The sequence below is a fragment of the Melanotaenia boesemani genome, chromosome 5 (genome assembly GCF_017639745.1).
Source record: "Melanotaenia boesemani isolate fMelBoe1 chromosome 5, fMelBoe1.pri, whole genome shotgun sequence".
In the NCBI taxonomy this organism is placed as follows: Eukaryota; Metazoa; Chordata; class Actinopteri; order Atheriniformes; family Melanotaeniidae; genus Melanotaenia; species Melanotaenia boesemani.
The window spans coordinates 26,949,689-26,977,134 of NC_055686.1; the positions used below are offsets into that span (position 1 = coordinate 26,949,689).

Here is a 27,446-nt window from a genome sequence, read left to right on the forward strand (position 1 = left end):
TTTTAATCTCACAAAACACACAAAATCTGACATGAGATCTTTTTTTTTTGCCTTCTGTGCAGCTAACAGTCTCACCAACTTTTAAAACAAAGGAGAAAATAATTTATACATCCTTTTAATCATATCTACAAAAATAAAATCAAATATAAGGACTAAGGCTTTACAGAAAAAAATGAACATATAAAACAAGTGGGTCTGATCTTTCTATATTACACATGAGCAAAAAAAAAAAAAAAAAAAGAAGACAATGAGATGATAAAGATGTGTTTATGTATACAGTAGTTTGCACTGTGCAGGGAAGTTTTGTTTGTGCAACATTAAAAAAAAAGGAATCACTAAAGTTTGTTTTTATAGCCAGATGGGGCCACAGCATTGATGTTAGTGTACAAGTTTAAAGTAAGAAAAGGAAGATAGGAGGAAGTCTAGAGGTAGAAAATGAAGATTAAAATATATATTTGAGAGGGAGGGATGTATAAAGAGATGCTCGGAAAGATTTAAGAAAAGCAAAAGCTGATTCTATCAGCTCAGATTATTATTTTTGTGCTGAATTATTAATAAAACGTGAAGTGTGTGACGACTACTCCGAGCCTGAGATGCTTGAAAATCAGCAGCCAAAACATGAAGAAAAAGAAAGTGTTTCCCTTCGACACCTCTGAGGAAATCTGACTTTGGTAGAACTATTGTTTAACAAATTCTTTTACAAGTTCATTCAGGATCAGCTGCGATAAGTCAGCCGCCTGCTTTTCAGCTGCATTTCATTCATTTTTCACCACACCTCCTCAGAGCTTTAACAACCTTCCAGCAGGCAGAAAACAAGGTTTTCTTAGCGCAGGTAGAGGTCGCTAGTGTGAGCGATCAGGTGCATGTTGTGTTTCCAAGCTGGTAAAGAAGCTGATCAACTTGAAACCAGCTCAAATCAAATCAGTGTTTCTCCCAAACTTTGAGAATTAAAGAGGATAAAAACAAATAAAACAAAGGAAAAACATATAGTGGTACAGATACACTTCTACAAAAGAAGTTAACAGTTTAAATGCATATTTTTCCTGGTATGTAATAAAAGAACTACCAGAGAGATATAGTTTGAGGAAACTTGGTTTTTAGTGTCAGGCTTTGCTGGTTAAACATGCTCAAAAAGGATAATAAATAATCCAAAAGCAAAATCCAGAAAACGGGTTAGTTAATTTATTTCATGCCAATATTTCGAAGAGCACTTTCATGTCTGTGGTAAATAAAAGGTCTGAGAACCGATAAGCAGCGGCCTCATCAGTATGCCTATGGGGGGCGAAGCCGGTTTATTATGGGCTTCTGGTGGAGTCAGCAGATCTGAGCCAAGACTTCCTGTACAGCTACATTTACAAAAGCTGAATCCTCCTCTGATGAAAGCAGATGGTTTAGAGTTTCTCATGTGTTTTGTGTTATTTGCAAAGTTTACCTGCATGGAAAAAAATGAATAAAAAGCTCAAATGTGAGCCTCTGGTACCAAAACCCTCAACCCCTGCATGTTAACATGCTGATAGCTGTTTATGAAGATAATAGCACATCTTAACAAAGACTAGAAACAGGTTCTTTCCAAAAGTCCTAAAATCCTCTTATTTACAGAGCTACCAATAATAATGTCATGTCTTAGGGTTATATGTGCAAAAAAAACCTCCAAATAACAGAGGGAAGCTACATGTTTAGAAGCCGTGTTGGCTTGTCGGACAGCTCCAGGAACAAGTGGGATAAAATGTGTTGATATAATGAGCTTTTGAGGCGCTCAAAGGTGGGTTACGTTGCCCGTTTCAATGTTGTTTGCAAACTTAAGAGGCTGAAAAGGCATGAAAGTGATTGCATTTGCCAAAATACCAAACTAAGCATAATTAGCTTTTTGTTTTATTCTGTCCTGTGGAGCTTCTTATGGAAAAAACTACTTGGTAAAGATTGCAGAAGGGGACAGGAACACTGGCTGGTTCACAGTATTTACGGTGGCGTTCGCTACACATTTACACGATACAGCGGAGAGGGCTGAGGGATGCAGTCAAGTGATGCCAGAGAGATATTTGGCAATTAAATTCAAGTTTCTGTTTGAATCCACGTTCCCTCAAACTCAACACTGCATGTTCTTGCCTCGAAACCATCCAAATGCTTCACCTCAACTACTTAACATGATCACACGCTGAAATGAAACCTGCCTGCATTTCAGTAGTAAACAGAGCAGTAGTTTCCCAAATTTAAAACTGGAAAAAAAACCCTGAACTTTATAATGTTGTCGCTCTGGTGAACAGCTTTCTTCTAGCTTAAAAGAAGGCTGAAGTATCTGGAAAAAAATAGTATTTCTACCACAGTGATCTGAGATGAGTGAATGATGTGAGTGTGTGAGTGTGTGTGAGACATTGGTTTCCTTACGCAGTGCAAATAACCTGAATATTATAGACACAGTCCTTCGGCCGAGGTGACAGGTGAACTTAGTGTAAAGCAAGCAGTAGAGAGGCGGGGGTCGAAGCATCACCCTTCTCCCTGTTGAAATGTAGCCTGAATGAGTCCTTCAGTCCCTGATGTGTCCACAGCAAGAAGACGAACGTGACAGAGATGCATCGTGGGTAAAGTGCTGGGGTGACGGGTCCCTCAGAAAATTTCCTTAAATTAACATTTCAACACTTTCCTGCTCCGTTCCTTCAACCAGCTCTTAAAAGAAGCTGAACATACGAGACTTTTTCCTTCACACAAATCCAACTTGGTCATTTTTTACACTTTCACTTTTCCATTTTTTTTAAACTCCTCCTCACCAGTCTACTCGTCTTCTGTTTATTTTGTTCCTTCATTCTTTTTCCTCAGTGTCGGTTCTGGCAGAATCAGAAACTGTGCTGAACCTTAGAAACCTTGGTGGGGCGTATCACCCTCTTGGTATCCCAGGGCAACAGAAAGACAGATGAGAGGTGAGGGGTTGGAGGGTAGAGATTAGCTGACTGCTAGTATCAAAATCCAGTTGAAAGAATTTTGGACTCTGCTGGACTTCCCTCTTTCCCTGGTTGGGTTTAAAAGAAATAATAAAAAAAACATCAATTTCGAACTAAAAAAAGAAAGAAAAATATTATGATTCCAAGTCACGACCACACTCACCATCTCCTGAACTGCGGTCCATAGAGGGTGTTCTGGAGACGGTTGCCGAGCAACAGTGCTGGTCCTCTGACTCCTGATTGACAGAGGACTCTCTTAGTGTTTCCAGGAGACGATGATGGGCCTTCTCAATTTCCTGTAACAGTAAAACAAATGTAAATCAGAGCACTTGTAGAGATATTCAGCACTGTGCTGCACATACTGGCTAACTTTTGATAGGATACTAAATGAATACACAACTCCTGAGTGCAGGAGTTTTACCAACAATGAAAAACACCTCCTGAAAGATTCTGTCTCTATTGGGACCGACTCTGACGTACAGGTTGTGCCTTGCGCACAAAATATCAAACAAAAACACTTAAATGTCAAATATGATTTAAAAGGGACCTAAAAGAACTATTTTATAGCAGTGGCTCCTAACTGCTGAAACCAGGCTTTATGCTCTCACTGGCTAGCTTTTCATCACAAATGCTGCCTTCCAGTCGAGTCCTGTTCTTTAAAAAACTTTTGTTTTGAAAATAAGAATGAATCATTTGCACGGCGTTGCTGAAACATGTTTCATTTGTTTCATTACTGAAATGATTTTTGTGAATCTTGATTACTTCACTCAGTTTAAAAAACGAGCATGAGGATGAAATGTTCAAACGATAAAACCTTAACTTGATATAACTTAACTTATCTTCATGTGGACATAAACCTAACTTTAACAATCACACAGGGTCTGTACAGGCTGGTTATGGACCCCTGTGGTCGTTGAGGACTCCAGGTTGAGAATGACTGGTTTATTGTATATTAAGCTACTGGGAACAAAGAGTTAGCTCTGACTCCTGAATGATAATCTAAGTAACATAATCTGACCGATAGTTTGTATTAAACTGTGTCTAACTTGTAAAACTTTAATGTTCAAGTAGGTATTTTTGTTTTAACTTTTAGGTGATAAACTGACCAGTACAACAGCGTAGCTCCTAAAATAACCACTACAAATAAAAAAAAAACAACTGATCTACACTGAACATGAAGGGTTAAAGGTTGGTTCAGAAACTAAATGAGCTTTTCTTGCTTTGCAAACAAAAACTGACCTTCAGTTTGCGCAACTTGCACATCAACCCCTCGATCGTGTGAAAAATCTCATCCACATTTTTGATCACATGATTCTGATTTGCAGCTTGCAATGGGCTGCCTTTTTTTCCTTTTTCTTGTTCGAGCTGCATCGTCTCTGACTGGTTGAACTCTGTAGAGGAGGCTGCTTCCTCCTCTGGTTGCATCTGAAATGTCATCACTCCCACCGGAGGCTGAGGGAAGTTGGTGGCGGTGGGCGTAGGAGGGTCGTTGATATCATCAGTAAGGCTCTCGCCCTGCTCTGTGGGCATTACCAAGTAGAAAGTGTTTCCTAGAGAACAGAAATGGGACTTGTGAACGAGTTCTTTATGATTACAGAATTCATGCTGCATCTGTTTTGTACACGTTTGATAAAAGCGAGAGCACTGGACCAATGCGGTCATCATTACCCTGCGCTTTGGCCTTGCCTCTTGACTTGGATGATTGATTGGAGGGGAGGCCGACATCATCAGTGATGTCATCAGGGACAGAAGAACAGGAAGGAGGAGGAAGAGGACCCGCAACCACAGCTATGCACCAAGGATAGATGTGCAACAGAGAAACAGTGTGATGTAGAGCGTAAAGGAGTGAAGGATCAGGATGAAACAAGGGTGTCATTGTGGTCAAAAATACAAGCAAATCAAAAAAATAAAGAAAAAAGTCCCAGCATGCAGAGAAACAACATGCAAAGAATCATGAGATTTAATTAAAAAACAAAGTCACCTTTAATTCAACTTAATATCTAAAGGGTTAACAGTTAACAAAGAGAGAAGCCGCCACAGCTGGAAAGTAAAGACGACCAGCCGTCTAATTCCCTGATCCGTTACCTTTCCTCACAACCTGAACGCTGCACGGCCGCGAGTCTGAAGGAGTTGGAACCTCCTCTGGCTCCGCGTCCCATTCATTGGTGCTGAAGTTGAGGACGGTCTCCAGAGACTCTGGTCGCTGTCTCGCAGTGAAGGAGCTCCTTCCATTGGTCGTCTCGTTGGTGGGTGTGTCGTCTGAATCGTGGCTCCAGCCGTCTTCTTCCAGATCCCGCAATATGAGCTGCCGAAGGGTTTCAACTGTGAGAAGGACACACACACACCCGGAAAAAAATTCCTTATTAAGTGTTGAATCCTTCTTATATTTACTATTAAATAAAAATGGGAAATCATCCATTAGTTGCTGTGGGTTTACCATCTTGTAAAGCAGCTTCTGCAACACCAAACGCTTGTCCTTCACTGCAGTTGAAAGCTCCTGATTGGTCCATGGGGGTGTTTTCAGAGATATTGTCATCGTTTGAGGAATGAGTCTCTGTGGAATCAGACTGCTCCGCCATGGAGGTGTCTAATGGATTTCAATCAGTTGTTAATGGAGTTTAAAAAAAGAAGTAATTTAGCAGACTGAGCCAAGCCCACATTTTAGGATTATGAAACGTGAGATTTTTACCTCCAAAGACATTACTGCCAGTTGAAACGGGGGAAGCACTGCGTAGACTGGGTGAGCTAAAGAAAATAGGACAAAGACAGTGGGAGGGATGTAGAGATTCTAGACATTTATGCTGAAATCACGAAAAAGACACATTTACTCACGACAGCGGCATTGTGTGCTTGATTAGAGGCGATGAGCCTCCAGCTGAGGAGATGGTCTTTTCTAGTAAATCTTTCCAGCTGTAAAGCAAATAAAAAAAATAAATAAAAAAGTTAGCGCACCATTTAAGTATGCAACAGGGCTTAAAATCCATTATTACACAGGAGAGGGCATACTTGTTTTTCTCTGATGACGTCCCCGCCACCAGCTCGTAGATCTGCCTCTCTGTGGTGCTGATGACGTACAAAGCTTTGTTGTCTGGAGAGAAACCACAAGGTGGGAGGATTTGAGACCCAAAACAAATTATTATGTATATCCAGAATCTAAACTTTGCCTCTCTAAGAGACACTTTCAGGGTACCTGTAGCGACTGAGCGGACGAGCAGTGAGTCCAGCTTCACCAGAGGGCTGAATGAAGTCTTGCTATCTCCGCCTCCACCTCCTCCTCCTCCCAACCAGCGGGATGGATATCGGAGCTGCAGCCGGTCATCCGGGCCTCTCTGAAGAAGGACCAGGTAATCCGACAGCAGCAGCGCCTGGATCTCTGGAAGAGGAAAACAGACACGATTAAAGAAAATAAAACCAAAAAGACGACACTGTGCAGATGAACCAGAACGATACCGACCGATCTGCTTATCTCTGTTAATCCTCCAAGTGAGAGGCCCTTCATGAATCATTCTCTTGGTGGTGAGGTCCAGATTCTGAGATAAAGGAGTAAAACAAGTTCAGACAGTTTTTTTTTTATTTAATTTTATCTGAACTAAACTCTTGCCTCACCTTGAACTGAGGAGCAGCGTCCAGTCTGCGCTGGTATTGGCTGAGGCATTGACGATGTTCTGTTTCCCTGACGCCCTCGTTGACAACCTGCAGTATCCCTCGGCAACAAGCCTGCGCACGCTGAAGTGCGGGGAGGTCCGATGAACCGGCTGCAGGAAAAACAGTCACATTTTCTTCAAAACGATGTTCTAATTTTTGCACACGACTTATGATGCCCTGACTCCTCACCCTCTGTGTGTTTGATGATGTTATCCAGCAGCAGAGGGTACTTGGTGAGTCTCAGCATCTCGGACACCAGCAGGTCTTTGAGCTGCAGCCGTCGACACTGAGGACTTGCTTCACACTCCTGAGTGAAAGTAAATCAGAGCTGTTAGAAATGCAGTAACCACACACAAACACAAAAATGCAGAAACAAGAAGCATGCAACCAACATTCAATGTGTTTTATCCAAAGTGTGTGTGTGCACCTGTATAAGATGAGCGAAGCGCGGATCTTTCCGTTTTTTGTTCTTGATGAGCTCCAGAGCCTGAGTCTGCTGGCAGCACAGCAGCGTCGCCTGATCCTGAAACTCCTCCCCAGCTGCACCCTCAAACTAAAAGCAAAAATCACACCGCTGTTGACAAACTAAACAGATTCTACAAAAACATCTTCATCACTACAATAAAAACCGACATATGAATCTCACCCTAGCAAGCATAACATCCCCGATCTCCTGAACTGTGGGAGTTTCTCTTCGCTTTTTCATTGCTTCGCACAGACTTGCTGCAAAGAAATGATGCAGAAGCAACATTAGGACATAAATAAAAGGAGCCAAATCTCACCATAAAGCAGGTGTGAATGCTGATATAAGAACAGTGAAATGAGAAACATTGTTGAATGGAGTAAATTAGCCCCGTAACACACCGTGACTTTATGGATCAAAGTTAAGGCCCAGAGCACATATTAACTCTGTAAAGCTGCAAGCTGAGGTTACACGGCAGTTATGACTTTTTCTTAGTATTAGTTTCAGTTATTGTCTTGTACCTAGCAACACACACAGACTCAACGCACACCTCGAAATACAAACAAAAGCATCGTACCAAGCATGAAGTAGAAACACTACTCTTACAAGCCAGAATAAAGAGAGGGCTGCCTCCATCACAGTTACTTTTCATAGAAATAACACCAGTTAACAGCTTAATTGTATTGTTGTGCCATTACTAGTTTTATCTCCTTTAAACATCATCATTTTGCTGATAATCCGCATGTTGTTGAGCTTCTTTTAGATGAATATAAAGCACACAGTGGCATCAAAGTGAAGTAAAATAAAACTGGAAAAGGATGTGACATTTAATGATGAAAGATGGGATTCTGCTAGTCTCATCCAGGCGTTTATGATTTGATAATCAAAGAAAATATTTAATGTTAACTCATATAACTGCAACATGTCTATAACGCAAAAAGAAAAATTTATATTCTTAATTTGCTATTTGCTAATTTAATCAAAATAATTCCAGAAAATGTTCATTTAAAAACATCAGACACAACAATGTGTTTTTCTCTTTATTGGACAGACTCTTTGGACTCTTCAGGGCTGAGATGAAGACTCACCGTGGAGTTTGTAGACATGATGCAGGTTCGGGAAGATGCAGGCCAGCTCCTCAGAGTTCAGCACAGACCTCATCTTCTCAAAGAAAACCTTGTCCAGAACCCGTAGGGTCCGCAGGTGGGACACCTCAGTGGTGTACAGCTCTGCAGATGAAGAGGAAATGGACTGTTAATATCAGCGCATGTTTAAGGAAAGAATCTGGATAAAACTACAACTCTCACGTCTCATGATTCTTTGATTGTTAAATCAAATCGTACCGTATATGACAGCCTGTCGGTCCACTTCCCTCGGGCTGAGTGTTGCAAGCAGCTGAGGAGAAACTGTATCCTGCCAGTTCTGACCATCACACACTTCCTCCTCCAACGCTGCAGCATCTGGCAGCAGCGCTAACGTTGAATCCACACTCCTACAAATTCATATGTAAACACACAAGTGGAGGAGGTGTGAGCGGAGAGATGGAGCGATGGACAGACAGAAGGAAAAACAGACATGAATGTGGATTTTTAGCCTGGTTTTTAATTTCTTACTGTTTTAAACTAAGACAACCACTACAGAAAAAAAATGTTTCATTTAAGTTCACTTAACTGGAAGCAAGTCAAAGCTGAAATTTGAAGTGTCTACCATCTTTATTTTCTAATTAGTGCTCATCTTTCACTTCTGTGGGGAGAACTCAGTAACTCACCTGCGTCTAGACCGAGGGGTGTATGGGGGTGTAGGGTTCTCTAGAGACCTGAGTTTAAAAGAGTGGAGAGAAAGATGGCATAAAGACTCAAGGGTGTAAAGTGTTAATTTGAGGGAGTGTTTATCTAAGTGATAGAAAATTAGACCCCTGCCTGCAGGCTGCAGCTTCCCAGCTGTTAACAGAAACTAAAATCGCTTTAAGGAGCCTGACTGTGAATCTTTACCTGGCAGAGCTGCTGGACGCAGACGACGAGGCGCTATGCTGCAGCAAACGGAGGCCTGACTGCTCCCTCTCCTCCCCACAGTCCTCCATATCCACGTCGCTACGGGAACGGGGGACAGTCTCGGCTCCTGAAGCAACGCCCCGTCTGCGACCTTCTCCCTGAGCCTTCAGCGACTCGCTGCGTGCCAGACGCGTCGAGACCGCCGGACTGTTAAGAGAGAAGCCAGATAGAGGAATCACTCCGATAAGTTGATTCTCCAGCAGATGATGGCACTTTTAGAGGGTAAGTCCCCACCTGTCCATGCCCTCCTCGCACAGGCTGCTGGAGGAGAGCCGCTGGGGGTCTGCAGAGTCACCGCCCTCCTCTCCTGGCATGTCTGGGTTATTCTCAAACTGCTGAATGATGTTCCTAACACTGCCAGGACGAACTGTACAGACAATTTATTTATTTTTGCATGTTAAAATACAATAAAATAGTATATCCAATATTAACAGACAGAGCTGTATATAATGAGGAATAACTTCAATGCAGATTTGCTAAAAAGCAAAGAAAAAACGAAAGAAGAAACACAAAAACGATGTACCTTCGGTGGGTGACAACGGGACATGGAATGCTACAAAACCAAAAACAACCAAAAAGACAATAAATCAGAGAAAGACGCAATGAAAACACAAGAAATCAATAAATAAACCTAAAAATCAACAACAGAGCAAACAATGCTCCAAAAAAAAAAAAAAAATAAAGTCAATGTTATCTGACACAAACAATGAGAGGGAAAGTCACGTGTGTGTGTGTGTGTGAATGTTTTTTCTAATGTGGTGCATCGCTGTGTCCATACTATCAGCAGATATTGACCTCTGCCTGACTTCATTCGCATGAATAAATGTGTGGAGAGTGATGAGTTATCATTGACTGTATATTTTTTATTTTTTACTGTATCTTCTTCCCCAGCTCTGTGCACAGATGTGTGTGTGTTGAATTTACTGGATTGAGAGGTGCTCCGGGGTTTGCCGATGTACTTCAGGATGGGGTTTCTTTTTTTATCCTCTCCATCTTTGTCTTTCTTGTTCCCCGTCAGCTGTGGAGAGACGAGCCAGTCACATCATACATTCATTCATCTTGTATCCTGCAAGGATTTTTTCTCATTTACTGACTGGAATTAACAGCTTCCTCAATCACATTAAAAATGCTAATATAATGTTAGAACTGGGTTTACATAAAAGAGGAAAAACATTTAATTAAAGTATCTTTAAATGTGAATATGATGCAACTGTGTGGCTAATTTGATTGACACAAGGAGAAGTGTTGTGTTTCACACAGCAGGTTAACACCCATCTGTTAACCTCTTCTTCAAGTATAACTACAAAAGCTAGCACAGTTGCAGGCAAGTTTTGGTCCTAGGAAGCTGCAGTCCTGCAGGTTTTCAATGTTTCCCAGTTTCAAATGAACGAGTCAATGAGCAGAACTTGATGAGCAGCTGGATCAATTTAATTTGATGCAGGTGTGTTAGAGCAGGGAAACATGCAGAACTGTGTCTCTCTAGGGCCGAATTTGTCTTCCCCAGGGCTAGCAGGCGCTCTAAAGTGTACAGTTCTTTTCTCATGTTTATGTTACAGGCCTGTATAATTGCTTGGGGTCTGAACGAATGATTGGTAGAGTTTATTAGCTTTTTCCTGTTTGATAGGCTGGATGCTAACACTGGTGCTTCCTAGTGTGTGCAAAGATCTCCAGTTTTGCATGTATCTCATGTTCAGGGGACTCTCATGAAAAAGAAGTTAATCAGCTTTGCAATTAAATTAAAATCGACCCAGATAACAACAGATTAATTGGTCTATCTTCATGATCACCTGTTAACATCAGTGTGACGCATTATATAACGCCTAGAGGGCTATGAGGTATAGTAGCACAGTAGCAAGCCATACAACCATGTATAGGGAATTTTAAATAAGAAAATTGAGTTAGCTCATGGGTACTCAAACCAAATAAAAATCATATAAAAAGGTAACATATTTTTATGCAAACTGTTACAGGTAAAGTAACAATATGACTACATATGTTTGTCTTGCCTTTTTCGTCTTTAAGAAAGCGAGCCACTTCTCCTTCTCGGTGCTCAGACCAGGAAAGACCTTGGAGTCTCTGAGCTTGATGCCAGAATGACGCAGGTACAGGAGCACAGCTGATGCCAGAGGAGAACTGACGGCGGGGAGGAGACAGAAGGAAACAAAACTACATGAGCATCAGGAGGGGAGAGCTGAGGAGTGTACACCAGAAGAGCAAACATGGCTAATAAATAAAGAAAAGTCTCGTTCTAACAGGTGCTGATGGTAGATTAAATCTCACTAGTAAAAAACAGACACTTCTTTTACCTTCTGTCTTCTTCATGTTTTGATCTGAAACAAGAAAAAAGAGAAAAGCATAAAAACGCTGTAGATTTGTCTTTTCATAAAGTTTAGTTCATCAAAGTTAAATCCAGCTGCAAGCAGGTGTTAGAGGCAGAAGGTAGCGCTTCAGTCATGTGACAGGAGTAAAATCAAAGAGGTGAATGTCATGTGGTTTCCAGGGTTTGTGCTTCAGGAAATGACCTTTGTTATGACAGCTTCAGGAGCGCCGTCTGACGCTTTGTAATAAACTATAAAATGGACTTCTTAAAAGTGACCCTGTTGCTAAGCAACCCTGGCAAACACTCTCACTGTATGTGTGTAAAGGATCAGTTTGTGATCAGACTCACTCTGACAGCTAGTTTTGATTTGGTTAAAGCCTGAAAACTAAATTGTCTTTTAGTTTAGTCAAATTCTGTATATTGAGCTACAAAATGTTCACATCATGTAAAAGAAAACAATACGAAAACTTTTCTATTTGTAGACATTAAAGCAGAATATAATGTAAAACTTACTCCTATTTAGAGTCTTAAACCACTTTTTTAAATCTAGTTATAATAACCAAAATAGTAACGTCTGACTTTATCATTATAGTTACATGTGAACATTTTCCTCATGAGCCATGTTTTAGGTCAGTACCGGAAAGCTACACACCCATAATGCTTTGACTTTATCTCTGCAACCACAGCAGCTTTTTAAATACTTTTGAATGTGTTACTGGTGAAGAATGAATGAAAATGGGACACAGTACAGATGAAGAAAGTTTCATGTTCGTTTAGAACAGAAACACTTTTAGGATGAATATGAATGTCAGTCTGGGTCGATGCAGCTGCAGCTCTAACTTCTATGAAGTCATCGTGCAATATGTAAATGTAATGTCTTATTTCTGCACAGAGCGACAAAATGAAGCAGAATAAAATTAGAGACAGCTCAAGTGAAGTGTCTAAAATGACGGTTCTGACACAATCTTGCATCATCTGTTGTCAATGTCCCTTAAATGGGGGCCCTTTTTCTTCTTTTTAACCTTTAAATGGTTAAAATAAGAAATTTTGCTTGTCAGAACAAAGCAAATGTAAACAATTCCACATGTTCTTTCTTAAGTGTCTAATAAATGATTACTGTGAAGCACTTTTGATCCGACTGAATGTCTAATGAGAATAAAAATGCATTGTGTAAACAAGTCGGCTGATCCGATCGGCCTCGATCAGAAAGAATTTTCAATCCGATGGAGAGGTGTGGTTTAAACTTTTTCATCATTGGATCAACAGGATAATAAGCACATATACACTCATTCCCATGGTTTCTGTGGATGCTTGAAACATGTGGGGGTTGCGTGACATCATGAGTTTCAGGAAAGACCTGAAACATGGCGGCAGCAAAAAATTGATGTAGATCGGTATAATGTTCATATCAGTCGCTACACATAATTTATAAAGCAGCTTGTTTTGTTTTACATCACGTATATAAATGTTTATGAGTCAGCTCTTCTCTTTCTTCCATCTTTGACATTTTGTTGCATCAGTTTTATGAGAATATATCAGAGTTAATCGTACCGTCTTCCTGGGGTAGTTATTAAACGTGCTTGCCTTCCTCTTTACCACACATGGAGATGTAGTCTGATTGTTTTTTTTCACACCAGTAATTTAGGTGTGATTGGATTTTATTGAACATTTTCCTCTAGTTTTTATTCATTAATGAAGGCGGGAATACATTTTATTGTTGTTTTTTTTAATCTTTGTTAGGAAAAAAAAACATTATTTGACAAAAACTTTAATGAAAGCTGTTAGTATATTAGTATATTAGTTAACCCTGCCAGAGACAAATGTTTAAATGAACAGTGGGAATCTTGTGAGTTGTGGGTCTATTTTCAATCAGAACTTTCTGCTTTAACCTAATTCACCTAAAATTCAGTCCGATTATCCATAAATTAAAACAAATTGCTCTCACCATGCACAAAAAATTGTTGCAAATTTACAGTGTTTGGATGCTACAGCAGCATCTGTGAGGTTAAAGACTTACAATATCTCCCAGAGAGCGGTGACCTGTCTGTCCACCACCTGTCTCTCTTTGACTGGGTCTCCATCCAGGAGCTGCAGGTCTCCTTCTCCAAACAGAGAGCCAAGACCCATCATCTGCTTGTTCCTGTTCAAAACACAAACCCAAAGCTTAACAGGAAACTACGAACTCCAGGCAAATGCAGAGCTGTGAACATTATTCACCCAGGAGAAGTCTGAAAAGATGAAAGATTTATTTACAACGGCTCCTCGTCCTGCTTCTTAGAGCTATGCATCACTTTGGCTTGTATTTCCTGCAGTGACAGCTCACACTGAGAGTCAGCGCTTTGAAAAGAAAATGTGATAAGGGAACTGCAATGAAAGACCAGAAGTGATTAATTCTGCTTTCTCACAGCGAGCGAGTACAGAAGTACCTTTTGAGCCTGACATTTCTTCTCTGATCAGTCACTGTCGCTACAGCACGATAAACAGGATCATCAGAACGGATAAGTCAATAAAAAGAAGCACAATGTCTTCTTGTCTAAAGATTTAATAAAACTGTTTACTACTTTTAAGACCACTGAAGCTGCACTTTTCCTAAAACCTGATTCAACTTCAGATGAAAGCGTGTTGGCACAGAAATCCTTCTTTTATTGTTCATATTTCAAAACAAAATGGACTATTTAGAAATAGTCATGTAGGCATGGATTCATTTTCAGGGTCACTCTTTCTAAACATGTAGATGCGAAAGGCAAATTTTCCTAATAAGGAATCATTTCATAAGAATCCAAACAGGAAATATAATAAATATTGTCATCTGGACATGCTGAATAACTCGCTCTGAGAGTTTAAGGGTGTATTGTTGCTCTCAGGCTGAAACTGGGAAAAGACTAAAAATAAAAAAAACACCCCAACAGTCTCACGGGAACATCAGCAGAGCCAACACTGTCACACACACTTTTCAGCTGATTCAACATGTTTAATTCAACTTTCTGCCATTTGAAGGGCAGAAAAAAAAAAAAAAAAAAAAAACTTTATTGGTGAGAGACTATCTCTATGTGACATTATTGAAAAACATCCACAAGATGCTTTATCAAAGATTTCATATTCTAAGCAGATTCCTTCTTTGGATGTAGTTTTACTAAAAAAAAAAAAAAAAAAAAAAAAAAAAGTTTCTCAGATACTAATCGATTCTAAAATTTAGTATCTAGTTAGCTATTAATTAGCTCGGGGACCAGCTGCCTCTACCCGCATGCAGCCCTGCCCCTACAGCATCCCCCTGGAGGACCCAATGTTTACAACGATGTCAACTTAGCAACCCAGAGAGTTTAAAAAAATGAGTAGCAACAAATTTAGCGACTTTTTCTGGTTTTATAGGAGACTAAACACTTGTTGTTTACTGACCTAAGTATTAACTGACTTTCCCTTGTGCAAGGAAAGGCAAGGCAGTTTATTTGTATAGCACATTTCATGTACAGGACTTTACATGAAACAAAGACATTACAGATATTAAGAAAATAATAAAAGGTATCAACACATAATCACAATAAAATAATAAATTACATTAAAATGATTAAAAGCAAGATAAGTTAAACATCAGATGTTCAGATGTCCAAAGGTCAGTAAATGCAGCAAGTAATGTACTTCTTTTTGTTGTTCTGCATCATCTCTACCATGTTCTAGATCATAATGCAGAATTCATTCAGCATCATCTCACCAACCGTCTAGACATGATCACATGGTGATCATGTCTGTCATAAAACCACCAGATGTTGACAAATTAAGTTAAACAGCTGATATTGCTGAAGAAACTCTGAAAAAACTGATGATTTGAAATATAGAGCTATATAGAAATATAAAGCTGATGTCAGCTTTACTGTTTGTGAAGGGTGCTGCCAAAAAACAATACTTTAGGGTAAAAATATGTGTTTGTTTGAAGCATGAACTGCTAGATTCCCCCTTCTCACCCGAACAATAAACAAACTCTACAAGACAGACGGTACCTGCGACAGAAAAGCCGATCAGCTGATCACCGTCAGCCGCCATGGTTAACGAAACAACAGGAGACGGAGGAGCAGACAGAAAACCAGACAGCCACTAGACCAGCATCATTTGTGCACAACACGAGAAAAAAATAAAAAAATTAAAAGTGTGAAGCCCTCTCAACGCGAAAAGTGTGTGTTAAAACATCCTCATCCTCCACGGGGACAACACCCGTGTGTGGTTCCATCAATGTTCTTTTCATTCTCAATCATCCAGAGTCAGCAGGTCTCGTCTTGCCTCAGGACGTCTCCACGTCCCGCCGTCATAACAGAGAAATGACGGATTATTGGGCTTGTTTTGCGTTACTACATAAATTAGTTACTGTGGTTAACAGGTTATTTTTGACAGCTCTATTAAAAAGTTAGTCTTTTTTAATGTTTAATTAATCTAGCTTTAAAAAGTAGATCGTTTTAACTAGTTTGTTCTATTGTTTAGTTTATCTCATTTTTAAGTATGGTGAAGGACAATTATGTAAATAAACACACTAACTAGCGGCTGAAGCTTTTTTTTTTTTGTTTAGTTTTGTATTTTTGCACCACAGTGAGTCTGACAAAACTGTTCAGACTATACAAAGACACAAACTAAAAGAGCTGTAGATGCATTTATTTCACATGGTTAATGCCTCTTTCTATATTTATTCATATATTTTTGTTGTATTGTTTGGATTATGTTATTTTTGTGGTGGTCTGACTTTGATTAAAAGAATAATACATTTCCCCCCTCTCTATAGCATCCAAAAATACTATGAAGTATCAAGCGCCATCCTTAGTGTCGGTACTGAGTTTGTAATTTTAGTATTGTGACAACCTTATTTGGATGGGAAAATGTAAAAGAGAAAATCCAAGTTTCCTGAAAATCTCAGTATTCATGGCCTCCTATCATACAGATGAAAAGGTAGTTGAGTAATGCACCTGTAGTCTTGTATCTGGTCCTGGATGTCCGGCAGCACCTGCTGCTGCAGCTCAGATAGAGGTCCCCTGATGTCCTCCTGGGCATGAAGTCGGCTTTCTGAAGGGACAATGGACACAACTTCAGTAGCTGCAAACTTCACAAACAGATGAAATTTATCTATTAAGAGAGCTCTACGCAACTGAATGTGTTTACAGCTCTGTACAATAGTCTTGAGCCACCTACATATTTTTTATGTATTACAGGGTAAACAGGAAACCAGAAATTCCATTGAACATGCAAGAACACATAAAGTAAAAAAAAAAACAGCTTTTGTACAATTTAACTAGTTTGACAGTCAACATTTGGTCTGAGCACATCAGTCTAAACCCTCTTAGACAAACTTTCTTGTAGTCACTTTAACTAGTCTTCAGGAATAGTTGTAAATCCTCTTCTTTGGGTGTTTGCTGCCTTTTCTTCTGTTTTCTGTCAAGATGATCCCACACTGCTTCATTAACGTTAAAGTCCAGGCTATGGGGAGACCCACTGGTGCTGTCCAGTCCATACCTCAGCTTTATCTCCTTGTTTCCTATCCTTAACAACGGCGTTTTAAAAACCATCCATGGAGCCCATTCCTGAAGAAGCCTCTGTAAACGGTAAATGTGTCATCTGAATGTCCTGTGTCAGGTCTTTGCTGGACTTTTTACCCATTTCTCACTTTCAGATACCGTTTTATCTGTTGTAGATATTTTCTTGGCACTTCTTTGCAAAAACAACTTCTACAAGTAACAAATTGCATTGTTATTATCATTTAGTTATCTTTCTGGTAGTAAATGAAGTGTCTTTTGGTCAGTAACAAAGTAAAGTTACAACTTAAACAACTTGAAAAACTCAGTGTCCTGGAACAGATCATCCATTTACCTGCCAGCGTCCTGGAAACCTAACAACGACTGCACAAGAACACTCCAAGAGAAGTAGTTTAAAAGAAATACAGAATAAAGTTTGGCAGCTTGGAAGCAAAATATAAAAAATATTGGGTCACCCAACACTTTTGCACAAGACTGTAAACGCACGAACAAAACAAAACAAATTAGAAAGTACAGTAGCTTTAGGTTTTCTTACCTATGTCTGTGAGATACTCCTCTCGTACTTTGATTTTCAAAGGCTATTAGGAGAAAAGAAAGAAAGAAAAAAAAAGGTTTTTTAGAAATTCTGTATTAAGATGGTAAACCTGTAAGTAAGTACAGTTCTAAATAATGCTGGTGGAAAACTCACAATAAAAATGTAAGATTAAAATAATGAAGACTTGTTAATACTTACAGCGTCTGGGTCCAGGAAATGGGAGCAGATCTGAGGAGCAAGTGCCCGAGCATCTTTAGGACTGGAGCCTAAGTAAGCTTCTACGGACAAGTAAAACAGCTAGAAAAGACAATAAAACATAAATATTAGAAGGTAAATCCAAGCAAAGTTTTTCTTTAAGTGTCAACACACTGTTTAACAATATAAGTATGGATATGATTTGGGCGTAATCCCCTTTGTTTCTACACATTTCCATGAATCTAGGCTGACCAGAGGGTTGGGGTCTAACAGCTGGGTGAAAACGTATCTCATGAACACGGTCATGTGTGCTGGTCGTGACTTCAATGACTCGATGTCCTGGAACAGGCCATCCATCTACAAGAAACAGAGAAGAAGAGAAAATAATGACAGAAAACACTAAGATGTAGCTATGGAAGAAGAAGAAAATATAGCTGAAGTTGACAACGACATGTGAAACACACCTCATTAAAGGCATAGCCATCATAATCTTCATCTTCCTCCTCCGGGCTGATGATCTGGGCCTTCCCACCCTTTAACACACACAAACCGATTTCAACAACCAGAACTCATCTGGCCACAAACTCAAAGACACCACCAGGTTTCTTCTGTCACTCATAAATCAAACATGCAGTTCTCAGGCTTAAATGAAGAAGATAAGCTGACGGATGATCTCTTCTGTGTCTGTCATCCTTTTTAAGCTGCTAGTCAGATCAATATGGTGCAAGATGGACATGAAGAGGGCCAGATGAAAAGGAAACAACATTTCCATGTTGTTGAGAACCAGGATGCAGTCTCACCGTATCATACAGGGGGTTTGTGTCGGAGCTCTGACGTCTGTGATGGGTAGTCCTGAAGGAAAATGAGGGGGAGGAGTGGGGACTCTCAAAGGCCTGGGAAGGAGAAGGAGGAGGAGAGGCGAGGGAGGATGAGGGGAAGGGAATGACTGGACCATCACATGCGTAAACACACTTAGTCTCACCCAGTTGTGAAAAGACTGAGACTTACTTCCACGTCTCCTTCACTTGAATCCACTGACTGTCGTCCTGTAAAACAGCAGGAAGCTTAAAAAAAGATAAACTTACAGTATGTATAGCCACTATTTCTACAAAAATGTACATTTATAAGTGTGTATGGTTTCATACCTAGATTTTTACCTTTGTAAAGACTCATTAGATCAGGATTTATGCATGCTAAACTCTAGATCATATGGATTTGAATTCAGTTTAAAAACATGCAGATACAAACCTTCTCCTGCAATGATGAAGCCTGTGACAGATTCTGATCGTGTTCCCTCCTAAAAAGACAAAATAAAGCTTTAAAGCTGCAGCATGCAACAAAATCAAAAATCAAAGTGTGAAAGATTTCATATTTTATCAAAAATGGTGTTTCTGCTGGTGTCTAATAACTTTACTAAAATGAGACATTTCTACTTGCCATTGGTCTACATACATCAGCTGTCATATTTATGCCACCATTTTTACTACGGTGTCTCTGAATGGACAAATAACTGTGTACAAAGTGAGAACCTTCTGACTTTTAAAACTGCAGTACCAGCTTTATTTGATAGGTGCTATAGGAACGTTTGGGATAAGTAACACTGTATAAAGCACAGAAAACGACGAGTAGCTACCTGTAGTGCAGTCATTGCCACACCTGAGGTCCACATGCAGATAAAAACATGTTTATGTCTAGAAGAATTTTGGCCACTGACAGCCACCGTCCATTCACAACTGGTCCTGGTATTTGGAGTCTTTTTTTATGCCCATCTTTACCACTTCATGTCAGTAATTCTTACACGTTCTATCTTTAAATGCTCATTACGTTTGCACGTATTAATTATAGTCAGCAGCAGAAACATGACACGTAAATTTGACATTGGATTAAAAAATCTTTTAAAAAAATCAGGGAAATAGCTGCTGTTATAGCAGCGAAATGTGTTTACATTATAATGTTTTGTATAAGCCAAGCCAAAGATCAGCGGTAAAAAGATAATGCTTCAGATTATTTTTTAATCTATTAACCATTTCTTCGACTTAATATAAGTATTTCCTTCTTGCCTTGACTAATTACCTTTCTTTGGTTGTAATTTTATCATCAAGAAGGTTGATGCTTTATACTAGAAAAAGAAAAAGTTCAACAGACAGATTTTCTCACCAGGTCTTGCTGAATCTTGACCCTGACTTGGTGTGCTCTCCTCTTGGCGCTTTCAATCCGCTCCTCCAGCAATGGCGACGGATTCTTCAGCTGCTCCTCCATCAAGCCCTGCAAAATCAGTCAAGCTCTGGTCATCAATGGCGGATTTCAGCCACACAACAAATGGAATAGAAAACGGGACATCTCAGCCGGTTTGTGTGTGAGTTCACACACCTGCAGTTCGGCTTCTTCCTGCTCCAGCATTTTCCTGAGTATCTGAGTTGCATGTTTCTGCACTTCTGGATCCTACAAATAAAAACATGTTTCTCACACAAAAAGCAAAGAATGCATTCTAACCTCATAAAGTCCGTTTCAGAAATCAGAACTTTATTTTTCTTGTCTTGAGTCGTCACTCGCCTGCAGTGGTTTGGGTCCTGTGATTCTTTGGGAAGTGCCGCTGCTCGGTCCAGACGGTAAGGGTGGAGGTGGAGGTGGGGGAGCCTCGCTACCTAGAGATGTTCTCTGATTCGGAGTGAGGTCAGTAGGGAGGGGTTCCAGTGGTAAGGAGGCGGCTGATGGGGGTGGTCCTTGTAGCGTAAGAGCGACATATGTTCCAGCTTTGAGATGACAAAAAAGAACAAATCAATAAAGGAGAGGGGACAAATCAAAGTAAAATCAGACCGTTTTGAAGCAGTCAAACACAGATCAAGATCTTTTAAACTCACATTTTATGAGCTTCACCACCTCCTGATGTGACATAGATGACACCAACGAGCCGTTCACCTGAAAGACACAAAACACGGACAGAAACACGCTTAAAACAGGACGAGAACAACACCTCCCAGTTCAAATGTCTGCAACAGAAACAAGTAAAAACCTTTATGATCCGGTCCCCCTCCTGAACCCCAGCCTTGACCGCTGCACCACCTGAGGACAGATACACAGTCAAACTCGCACAGAAGAAGAAGTCACACATCATAGGAGGGTTATATGTGGGTTATCTTGGCTAATTTGGTCATTATTCATTCATTCATCCTTTTTCTGTACCGCTTAGTCCAACTCAGAGGTTGTTAGAAGCTGGAGCCTATCCCAGCAACTAGCAGGTGAGAGGCAGGTACACCTGGGGCAGGTCACCAGTTCACATTTGGTCATTATTTAGACAACAATCCAGAGACGATAGTTTTAGGGTTTTTTGGACTTTTTCCAAATACAACCAATGATTCAACCTGAAACTGGTTAACTGGTTAACTGGCTTTAACATGTGCAACTTGTGGGTTCTTAAAAGAGGATTTCTATGAACTCTGGAAAAAGAAGTCAACTTCATAAAAAATTAAATAAAGTACATTTTCAAATAAAACTAAACAAAATATTGTAATTTTTTTAGACCTGCATGAATGTCACCAGACAGGATGCAACAACAAACTTTTCACAACTTTTACTTTCTCTTTTACTGCTTTCTATCAGCCAGGTGAGGGAGTGAGCTCTTAGGGGAGGCAAAAACACACAAAATACTTTGCTGTGTCATTGTGAAACTAAATGTTGCACAACAATTGTTTAATCTCAGTTATCTTTGTTTTGCAATGACTGAAAGTCAAAAGCAAATTGAATTAGATAAGCTGGCTATCTCCGTCACATGAAGCTCAGTATACGTGATCTGAAGTGTTTTATAATAGTTCATGATTTGACAGCACTGCATCAAATCCATGAAATGCACAGCTGGATGAAGAAATAATCTGATCTAAAATACTTAAAAAAGGAGAAAAAAAAATATGTTTAATGGTAGTTTGTTGCAGAATCCCTGTGGGAAATACATGTGCTCGTCATAAAATTAGAATATCATGAAAAAGTTGATTTATTTCAGTAATTTCTATTCAAAAAGTGAAACTTGTATAATGTAGACATTCATTCCTCACAGACTGACACATTTCAAATGTTTATTGCTTTTAATTTTGATGATTATAACTGACAATTAATGAAAACCCCAAATTCAATATCCTAGAAAATGAGAATATTTCTTAATGTTGTCCAACTGAAAAGTATGAACATGAAAAGTATGAGCATGTACAGCACTCAATACTCAGTTAGAGCTTCTTTTGCCTGAATTACTGCAGCAATGCGCCGTGGCATGGAGTCCATCAGTCTGTGGCACTGATCAGGTGTTATGAGAGCCCAAGTTGCTCTGATAGTGGCCTCAGCTCTTCTGCATTGTTGGGTCTGGCGTGTCGCATCTTCCTCTTCACAATACCCCAGAGATTTTCTACGGGGTTAAGGTCAGGCAAGTTTGCTGGACAATTAAGAACAGGGATACCATGATCCTTAAACCAGGTACTGGTAGCTTTGGCACTGTGTGCAGGTGCCAAGTCCTGTTGGAAAACGAAATCTGCATCCCCATAAAGTTGGTCAGCGGCAGGAAGCATGAAGTGCTCTAAAACTTCCTGGTAGACGACTGCGTTGTCCGTAGACCTAAGAAAACACAGTGGACCAACACCAGCAGATGACAAGACGCCCCAAACCATCACTGACTGTGGAAACTTTACACTCCACCTCAAGCAACGTGGATTCTGTGCCTCTCGTTTCTTCCTCCAGACTCTGGGACTTGATTTCCAAAGGACATGCAACATTTCCTTTCATTTGAGAACATAACTTTGGACCACTCAGCAGCAGTCCAGACCTTTTTGTCTTTAGCCCAGGCGAGACGCTTCTGACGCTGTCTCTTGTTCAAGGAATACAAGGAATACGACAGCTGGCACCCATGTCTTGCATACATCTGTGCATGGTGGTTCCTGAGGCACTGACTCCAGCTGCAGTCCACTGTTTGTGAATCTCCCCCACATTTTTTAATGGGTTTCGTTTCATAATCCTCTTCAGGTTGCAGTTATCCCTGTTACTTGTACACTTTTTTCTACCACATCTTTTCCTTCGCCTCTCTATTAATGTGTCTGGACACAGAGCTCTGTAAACAACCAGCCTCTTTTGTGTCTTGCCCTCCTTGTGCAAGGTGTCAATGGTCGTCTTTTGGACAACTGTCTGGTCAGCAGTCTTCTCCATGATTGTGGAACCAACAGAACTAGACTGAGAAACCATTTAAAGGCTTTTGCTGGTGTTTTGAGTTAATTAGCTGATTAAAATGTGGCACCAGATGTCATCAATATTGAACCTTTCCACAATATTCTTATTTTCTGGGATATTGAATTTAGGGTTTTCATTAGTTGTCAGTTATAATCATCAAAATGAAAAGAAAAAATATTTGAAATATGTCAGTCTGTGAGGAATGAATGTCTACATGATACAAGTTTCACTTTTTGAATGGAATTACTCAAATAAATCAACTTTTTCATGATATTCTAATTTTATTACGAGCACCTGTAGATAAAAATCTTCGCTAAACACATTGACTGTGCCCATGTCTCACCTGGTCGGACATTCTGCACTAGCTTGATTCTCTCTCCGCACACTGTGAAGCCAAAACCAAGCTGGTCTTTTTGCACGACCACACATCGCTGGACCAGACCAGGACCTGGAGACAGGGAGGTAAAAGTTCAGCCTGACATTAAATGATATCTAATTTAAATAAATAAGGCAGCAAAGGATGTCAAAATTACTTGTAGTCTCAGTAATGATGTCTGCAATCTGCTCTCTCTGCTGGCCGGCTGAGGATTTGCGCTCCGAGTCTCCAATTGTCAGACTGCTGAGCCTACGTTGGAGGGACGAGAAACAGGCAGTGGGTTGGTATACACAGACCAATTAGGAAAGGAATCCGAAAGGATGTCTGGAGTGCAAGAGCAGAGCTCCAAGGATAATATATAAAGAAAAGGAAGGTCAATAAACTAGAGATAAAAAAAATTATGGTACACATGGAAAAGAAAGAAGTGAGGCTTATAGAGAAAAGCAGAAAATGAGAGAAGAGGGATGCAGAAACAGTGAGGGGATACGTTTACAAATAGCAATAAGAAAGCAGTAGACAGGAAAACTCACCAAGCAGCGAAAGGGCTGAAAGCGGAGCATGACAGGAAGGGAGGAAAAACAGATAAAGGGAAAAGGAAGACAGAGAAAAGAGAGACATTCAGAATGAAGTTAAAAGAGAAACTAAGGGAGACAAACTATCTAAACCCTGTTCATGCCCTTTACACACTTACAGATTGTAAACACTGAAAGCAGCCATGACTTCACAGGATGAATTGATTTAAAGGTGTGTGATGCAAACCACAGTGTAACACCTCAGCTATAAGCTAATAACAATTAGCTTTAATATGATGGACCTCTGTCAGGACCCCTGACTGCCAACATTAGTCTCATGTTTTACTTTTCTTTTTAAGGAATGGCAACAAAATGTTTGAGCACCAGTATGAGTTGCAAACATGCTCAGTTTTTTTTTTTTTTTTTATCCATATTATGGTTATTCACGTAATATACATATATTTTTTTATATATGCAGTAACAGTGTTCGGTGTCTAATTTAAAAAGAAAATCACTTTAAAATTATATTACATATTTTTTTTTGTCTTTCAGAAAAAAACTATTGTCCTTGCAAAGTAAAACAGTCCTTTTTTATTGTATTTTTACTGTACATCAAAACTACTTTTTTCCATAATAAAGCATGGGCTTTATTATGTTCTGTCGTTTGCCAATTTATGTGGTTATCTTAAATTTTTTGCTGCTCATGAAATCTTCCGTAGCAAGCATCAATGCTAGATTCTAAAATACCTCAAAAAGAGCTCCATTAATAACCACAGAAGTATTATATATTTGATTTCCTGGTTTGCTTTACAGTTCACAGACAATGGTCAAACTTCCAAAGTCATGCTGTTATGAGGGAATTAAAACTGAATTCAAGCAGGCTCTCTTACTGTGATATATTTACCAACAAAGATGTCACAGGGTTGTTTTGAAAGGGGTCATTAGATGCTCTTTTACTCCAATCTCCATATATTTAACCAATTTAATGAAAAGAATTATTGTGCTGCTAATCTAAATGTGTGTTTGACATCACATTACACCTATACTGCCCAGGTAGGTTGAGTATGATAAGCTACAAAGAATTCATTAATCCAATCCAGCTAAATTAATTTAATTGTAAATACAATCAATACCATTTGTAAGGATAAAAATAAATCAATACAGCCCCATGAGCTCGAACACATCTTAGGTGTATATAATGCATTAATTATCCAGAAAAACATGACTAATGTGTTAGATGGTTACTTTGCCAAAGCACTGTTAAATAACCTGAGCAGCCACTGAGGGATTTGCTACCACAGCCGTACAACCCATGGATGCCATTAACACCCCACACCCTGACACCAGCCATCACCAGGTAGCTCTCCTACCTGAACAGGTGGCCGTTTTTCTTACTGGCTGCCCTGCTGTCACATGACACACACAGATACAGCAGTGGGATGCGGTGGACACGCACATAAGTACACACCAGAGGAGAACAGTGAACAGAAGGAAAGACAGGAAAGACACATGATAAAGACCAAGGTGCATCACACAGGTGATCAAACACAGTGTAGGGATACACAGTCAATGTGGGGATGGACAACAGTAACAAACACGAACTTCAGTAGACTGGTAGTGCTAGACACATGGACGGAGAGAAATCTGATAACAAATATAGATAATTCTAACAAATGTCAGGACTTACTGTTAACTTGGCTGCTCTAAGTTGTTTTGAAATAAAAAATATCACAGTATAAAAACAGGATTTCCCCCCTTCCTTCCTAAAAGCAGTTTTATCAACCCAGACATCAGCCTGTCTGACTTGTTCTCCCACAGCCGATAAAGTCAGTCATCTAACCTGGGAGTGCTGCATTTTTATGCAATGCGCTGAGATACATTAATAACGAGAATGACCTGGCTGAAGCTCCTACCTGTCCAGTGTAGAGGTGGGCTGGCGGAGACTCATGTCTGCAGCCCTGTGACACTCCTCTGCTTCCTAGTGTGGGATAAACGCTGTCAGTGGGCCTCTTTTATCATCCCCACCATCTCATTCCTCTTCAGTTTGCAGTCCACACAATGGAGCTCTCTGTTGTGCTTTGATCAGATCTTCAGGCTACTTGGAAACTGGTTCAGATCAGACAGTGTCCTTCATGTTCCCATCCACACCAGTAGTTCCAGTAAGATCAGTAGGATTTTAAAAGAAAGTGCTGCTAAAACTAACACCTAAATCCTCCCTGTAAGTAGATAAATGTTTGTAGAACAGAAAGGCTTAGCAGTTTAATGTAGTGGCTTTGCTTTAGTGAAAATGGATAAAGACAGTCTGCTTTCTCAGGGGTCATCAATCATGAATGAAGGGCTGATATGTCTCAATGTGCTCCAGGTCAACAACATCCATGCCTTTTAACGTTAGCGTAAGCCAAATTCAATAAGTGATAAGGTCAAAGCAACCACTTCAACACCCACAACTAAGATACAGATAGCGACAGAGGATTAGTTTCAATATTTAGTGATACCCTAAACCAGTCTCACACACACGGACTTGTTTACATACGGAGCTACCAGCAGATGTGCTAACCTACATAATCCCCTATAAGCTGATTTTATTCGCTTTTTCCTGTGGTAATGCACCTACTGTGTTCAAATTTAACGCTGATGCCCATGTGACTTTTCTAATTAACTACAATCTGATTTGGGCCGCTACATCCAGCCAACGTTAGCTTGCTGAAGTTAGCACTAAAAGTAGGCCGCTTTCAACCAGCGGCATGGCGTTAGCACTCACGCCGACTCTAAGACCCGCGTCCCCGCCTTATAGCTGGACCACTTAGTCGACGAGCTAGCTCGCTAACCGGTTATGTATGCAATATATAAGTGCATAATGGCTTTAGCTACATGCAAATAAATTGGTATTAAATGGTCGAGACTGTCGGAGTCTGTGTAAATTCCCAGTTGGAGATATCCAAGAGTCCAGGTTTCGTTCAAATTCAGACACAAAGTTGCATGTTAGCGAGTTAGCTTGAAAGCTTTCCAGGAGAGCTCCACCTTGGTCTTCAATCCAAAAACACAGCTGTAACTCGGGATTTGCGTTGCTCTTTTGGTAAGCCAGAAAAATAAAAATAAAAAAAAATATTTACATTCTCCCTCGCTTATATATTTTTGTTGCATCTGTAGTCCCGGTTCTTAGAATAATGGTGTCAGCTGTGTTGATATCTTGCTGTCTTGACTGCTGATCCACCACCATGTCCTCAAACATCATTGGCACAAAAACAGCCGAAACGGCGCCCTCGTGTGGACACTGTTAGGTACAGCAGAAAGTTCGCTGGCAGGTTTCATACAGGCGTAGAAGAGATGTTCCATCCATCTCTAAACAAATGGCGTTTTAATGGAAGCCCATTTTTTGCCACAGATTCTAATTAAAGTTACCCTTTAAATGTGCAATGCTATCTCAAAATTCTGACTTTATTTAAACAGTTTTGCCTAGTAAATTCAAAGTGTGTTATGTAATTAATAAATGTATTTATTATTGCTCTGAATAAACCCACTGAAATAACTTAACTGAGCACCAAGCACGAATTTTCCATCCATCCATCCATCCATCATTATCTATACCGCTTCATCCAGTGAAAGGTCGTAGGGCAGTTGGAGCCTAACCCAGCATTTAGAAGGTAAGAGGCAGAATACACTCTAGACAGGTTACCAGTCCATCAAAGGGCCATGAA

The 27,446-nt window shown here is 40.0% G+C and overlaps 2 protein-coding genes across 8 annotated transcripts in view; both read right to left on the reverse strand.

The window, feature by feature from the left end:
• arhgef11 (Rho guanine nucleotide exchange factor (GEF) 11) lies at positions 1–26,972 on the reverse strand. Of its 7 annotated transcripts, XM_041985575.1 has the most exons (43): positions 26,862–26,972; positions 25,662–25,726; positions 25,119–25,154; positions 23,394–23,485; positions 23,204–23,308; positions 20,669–20,718; positions 20,517–20,574; positions 20,209–20,408; positions 20,026–20,097; positions 19,813–19,920; positions 18,904–18,952; positions 18,664–18,701; positions 18,456–18,548; positions 18,120–18,188; positions 17,908–18,012; positions 17,659–17,757; positions 17,461–17,503; positions 16,362–16,458; positions 13,433–13,555; positions 11,402–11,425; positions 11,102–11,228; positions 10,020–10,113; positions 9,619–9,648; positions 9,330–9,462; positions 9,036–9,242; positions 8,813–8,860; positions 8,388–8,536; positions 8,133–8,273; positions 7,228–7,304; positions 7,009–7,134; positions 6,771–6,888; positions 6,543–6,691; positions 6,391–6,466; positions 6,127–6,309; positions 5,943–6,024; positions 5,769–5,846; positions 5,626–5,681; positions 5,374–5,523; positions 5,022–5,258; positions 4,605–4,724; positions 4,176–4,486; positions 3,100–3,232; positions 1–3,004 (listed from the first exon to the last, which is right to left on the reverse strand). In XM_041985575.1, the coding sequence occupies exons 2-43, from the start codon at positions 25,694–25,696 to the stop codon at positions 2,955–2,957; spliced, it is 4,371 nt and encodes a 1,456-aa protein (XP_041841509.1). In that variant the 5' UTR covers positions 25,697–25,726; positions 26,862–26,972; the 3' UTR covers positions 1–2,954. The 7 variants fall into 7 exon arrangements, with proteins under 7 accessions (XP_041841509.1, XP_041841513.1, XP_041841511.1 ...); XM_041985579.1 differs by lacking the exon at positions 25,119–25,154; XM_041985577.1 differs by lacking the exon at positions 25,119–25,154 and adding an exon at positions 23,767–23,781 and having other exon boundaries at positions 25,662–26,972.
• LOC121639986 (Fc receptor-like protein 5) overlaps positions 1–27,446 on the reverse strand; it is a 907,115-nt gene that overhangs the window by 408,237 nt on the left and 471,432 nt on the right. The gene's annotated exons all lie outside the window — the stretch shown is intronic.